The following is a 5021-nucleotide window of genomic DNA, read 5'->3' on the forward strand; positions in this document are numbered from 1 at the left end:
AAAAAACTGGATCTTTAAATTTTAAAATGTAAAAATTGGTTTTTCATGCGAGAGAAGAAATTAGATCAGATGAAGTATTATTTAAATAACCTAAGGAATTTTTTTCTTCTTGAAAAATATTTTTGTTTATTTCTGTCGACGAAGATACATTGGTTCCCAGCGAAGTGTATGATAATTTCCGAGTTCATACAAATTTCGTAATCAGATTGGAGGATTTTTTAAATCTAAAATAATTATACATTTACATGAAATTCTTTGTTTAATCATAGACATAAATAATAATAAGATTTTTTTTTTAAAGAAAAAAGAACTAAGTATTCTCAGGTAATTTAAATCGTACTTTATCTGTTCTAATTTTTTCTCGTATAAAACTGAAAACCCAATTTTTACTCCTTAAAATTGAGAAAAAACAAGTTAAAAAATGAAGTTAGATTAAAAAATAGTAGGAGGCTCTTTTTGTGGAAATTTTCCGGAAGAAGAATTTTTCTCATCTCACTTTTTTTTCGTTTTTGGGAAAAACTGAAATTTTTCAAATTTAAAAATGGATTTTTTCTAAAAAGGCTGGGGCTTTTTTTGACGGAAAATAGTTGGATGGAATCTCAGATATAAAATCAACGAAAAACATTCTTCGTGTTCCCACATTTGAAAAATTTTATCTCTTAAGTAACTGTTCACTGCAATTTTCGTATCTTATCTCTCTTATTTAAATTTTTCTACCCTTTTCTCTCAAATATCATTAACAAAATTGTATTTTTATATGCTTTTAATCTCGAATTTCACCCAATACAAATTAAAATTGACGAAAGATCTAATTTGAATTTTTTGTGGAGAAAATTTCAAATTAGCAGTGTCAGCCAAATGGTTAAGTTTTATAGAAATGTTAAATTTTTTGTAACGCTTAAAAGTTTTCGGTTCTGAAAAGATAACAAAATTTGAATATTTTATTAATAATTAGAAAGCTGTTAAATTTTAAGACCCGTAATTAAAATCGCGTTGAATTTTAAAAGAATTTTTCTTGCGGACAGACTGTAGGGAATAAAAGTGGCAGAATTGTTTGAATTGAAATACCATACTAACTTCATAATTCCGAAAAAAGTGGAAACTGAAAGAAATTTTGAATATTGCAAGTGTCTTTGTATAATTAGTGTGATAATAAAAATGTATCTACTGTATAGTAAAAATTCTACGATGAATAGATTTAAATTCAAAATCGTTCAAATTTAAACAATAAATTAAAAATTTTAGTGCTTATTTGAGAAGAATGAATTTTATTGAATCTCAATAGTTGAGAATAATAATTAAATTGTTCAAGATGTAAAATTTGATAGCCTTTATGGTCAAATATGAAAGTATTTTTATTTATACTAACAAATAAATATATATAATTCAAATAATAAAACCTCAAACCTGATGAATTAAAGAATTCCATTGAGAAACATTCCCTTTCAATTCTATTGTCTGGAAATCGAAAAGAATTCCACTGATAAAATCTTTAATTTGGAAATGGGCTGAATTTGTAAAGAAATTTCTTTTAGATACTTTGAAATTAGGAAGGAAATTTAATATTACACACAATTTCTCGAATGCTTTTAAGAAAACCATAAGTGAAAGTTTTTATCAACACTCTAGGTAATCTGGAAGTCGACTCGATTTGTCTGGATAAAAGAAAACATGTCTAGATAATTAAATTAATCATTCCTAATTTTTTTTTCACTAAAAAGCGTCGGAATAAATGAGTTTAAAAAGAGCAAATGATAAATTTAGAATTAGATGCTACGTTAAATATTAAGTATATAATTTGAAACTATTAAAATTACAGAAGCAAAAACGGTAACGAACAACTTAGGGACAACTATCCGAGATTTGGATGCATGCAGTAAGTACATGTTTGCCGTTGGAATTAGAGATCCTGTATTTGGATCAGGTCCTTTGAGCGAACCTTACAAAGTCGATACTCATTTCAATGCGAGAGCCCGTCCAAAGCAGTTGAGAGTAACACAGTCTGATAAAGTGGACGCTTTAGTTGTCTCCTGGAGAGCAAGTTGTGACATCACAGACACTCCAATTAACTATACGGTACGTTAAAAAGTGTCTAGATCCAATCAAATTTTTAATTTTGTACACAATTTTGAATATACAGGGTCGTGCTACAGGTTAGGGATATCTGGAAAATCAGGGAATTTAAAACTAGCCAGAGAATGTCAGGGAAAACTTTAAAGAATCAGGGAATTTTCGATAATTTGAAATTTAGGGGCCATTCGAAAATTACGCAAGGCGTAGGAAAATTATTTAAAAATCAAATATATGTTGCTTTGATAGGATTGGTTCGAAATCTCAGTTTTTTTCTTCTTTTTTTAATTGCATAATTACTCAACTTTATTTAAAACCTTTTTCTGACCATATTGGCCAATTTTTTCAGCACTAAATTATCAATAAAATTCATGTCTAAAAGCTTCATTTTTTTACAAAAGGCCACTCTTATAAGTTTTTTTACCGTAAAAATAAATCTTTATTTTCTCGGAACTAAACATTTCTTTTTTCAATACAAATTTTCTTATGTTCATTCAGTCTCCCCATATCTCGGTATAAATATTATTTTAAATTGAAAATAGATTAAGATCACTATCCAAAAACAACTTCTACATTTTATTTCACGGAACTGGATCATTTTTTTGCTCATAATTTTTGGTCTCAATTCAGAAATATTTCAGGTCGGTAGTAAACCTTTGCTTGATTTTTAAATGGTGATTTCGATTTTACAGAATTTTATTTCGCTGTCCTGAAAAATTTCGATTTTATTGGTTATCTAGTTGTGTACTGACTGTAACTCTAAATTATTCATCTTGGCATTACAAATTTTATCTGGTTGGAAATTTTGGCAGATTCAACTATTTTGTAAGAAAAATCGTTTTTCTTTTTTAGTATAAAAATTCAACATTTTGAATAAAAAATTTTTTTCTTTATCTTGGAAAATCTTTCTTGTTGAAAATTCGATTCATTTGTTGAAGATATGACTTTGGTTTGAAAATTCATCTCTTATTGTACCAGTTTATTTTTTCCTTAAAAATGCAACTATTTGGTTGAAAATAAATCGGTTTTCATTGAGGATTCAATTTTTTATGTTGAAACTACTGAGTTGAATGTTGAAGTGCATTGTTAAACATTCGTTGTTTTTGTTGATTTATCATTTCAGTTAAAACAAATTTTTGTGTTGTTAAAAATTTAACTATTTTGTTCCAAATTTTGTTATTTAAAAATAAATTTGTACACTAAAAATTTAACTATTCAATGTTTGGTGGAAAATTTACGTATTTTGTTGAAAATTCGTCTTTTGTGGTAGAATATTAATCTTGCTGTTAAAAAATTAAATTTTTTGACTGAAAGATCATTTCTTTGGTTAAAAACTTATCTAATTAGTAAAAAAAATAGCTTTTTTTTTAAATTAAAAATTCACCTTTTTAACTGGAAATTTAACTATTCTATTTTTAGTTGAAAATTTATATTGTTGGGTCAAAATATCGTATTTTTTGTAAATTTGTCTACTTTGATAGAAAATTAATCTTTTTGTTGAAGAATCAATTATTTGGTTAACAATTAATTTTTTGGCTGAAGATTGAAAATTATAGTTAGAAATTAATTTCTTAGTTGAAAATATAACTATGTTGTTGAAAATTAGTTTTTTTCTTGTTTAAAAGTGATTTTTTTTAACTAAAAAGGTAACCATTCCCTTTTAATCTAAAAATGTATCTTTTTCAGTGGAAAATTAATTGATTTTGTTAAAAATCATCTTTTGGGTTATTTTTTTTTTAATTTTCGGGTGGAAAACTTAATTTTTTTTGTAAACAAACTTATCTTTTTAGCTTGAAAATTGATTTTTTGTTAAAAATTTCACTTTTTGGTTTGAAAATTAATCTGTTTTGGTTGAGGATTCAACTAAATTGTCAAAGCTTCGTATTTTTTGTTTGAATTCAATTTTTTTTTTTTATTGAAGAATGTTCCTTCTTGGTAACAAATTATTCATTTCGGTTAAAAAATATTCGTTTTCATTGGAAATCAACTACTTTGGTAAAGATTCAATTTTTTTATTGTTATTTCTTTCATTTAGTTAAAAATCTATATATTTTTAATTTAATTATTTTTTTGAAAAATATATTTTTTTTTACTGAAAATTTAAATACATTATGTTTGTTTTTAAACTTGTTTCTTTGGCTAGAAAATTAATTTTTCAGTTGAAAAATCAACTATTTGATTAAAAATTCATTTTTGTTGTTGTAGATTCATAATTTTAGTTTAAAATTAATTTATTTGGTTGAAAATTCAACTGTTTTTGACATTATTTTTGTTGTTAAACATTAATTTTGTTAAACTGAAAATGTAACTTTCATTTTAGCATGAAAAAATATATTTTTTAGCTGAAAATGAATTAATTTGGTTGAAAACTCATATTTTGCCTGTTGAAAATTCAATTATTTCGGTATAAAATTCATATTTTTGGGTTGAAAATAAATTTTTTTTTATAAAACATACATTTTTTGGCTTTAAAATTCACAAATTTTGTTGGAAATTTCTCTTTTTTGTTTGAAAATTAATCCGTTTTGCTTGAGAATGTAAATAGTTTGTCGAAAATTCGTAGTTGGTCTTTCGTTAAAAATGTAAATGTTTGTTGAAAATCCCTTTTGTTTTTGGAATTTTGTCTTAACTTCAAATTTATCTTTTTTATTTAAAGCTTTACGTAGTTTGCTAAAAAATCATCTTTCTTAGTAGGAAATTAACATTTTTAGTTCAAAATTCGTCTATTTCATTGAGAAATTAACTATTTGTGAAATTTTTGATGACTGTTATCACTATAATTCTTTAAAATAATTCAGAAACAAACCTATTTTTCCATTTACATTATTTATTTCCTAGGTTTAAGGTTGTTTTTATTGGCAAAAAAAACGTCCACCGCGGGTAGAGTGGCGCTGCGAGATCAAAACAAACATGGCTGCTCGGGGGGGACAGAACTTACATTGAGATATACG

The 5021-nt window shown here is 25.4% G+C and overlaps 1 protein-coding gene across 1 annotated transcript in view; it reads left to right on the top strand.

Annotated features, from left to right (window-relative positions):
• Nucleotides 1–5021, top strand: part of LOC117167450 (sortilin-related receptor-like) — a 64716-nt gene that overhangs the window by 45489 nt on the left and 14206 nt on the right. Inside the window, exon 9 of the mRNA XM_033352406.1 lies at nt 1820–2076. Coding sequence (XP_033208297.1) covers nt 1820–2076 — 257 coding nt within the window. The remainder of the gene's footprint in view (nt 1–1819; nt 2077–5021) is intronic.

This window comes from Belonocnema kinseyi, chromosome 2, assembly GCF_010883055.1.
Source record: "Belonocnema kinseyi isolate 2016_QV_RU_SX_M_011 chromosome 2, B_treatae_v1, whole genome shotgun sequence".
NCBI classification, from domain to species: domain Eukaryota; kingdom Metazoa; phylum Arthropoda; class Insecta; order Hymenoptera; family Cynipidae; genus Belonocnema; species Belonocnema kinseyi.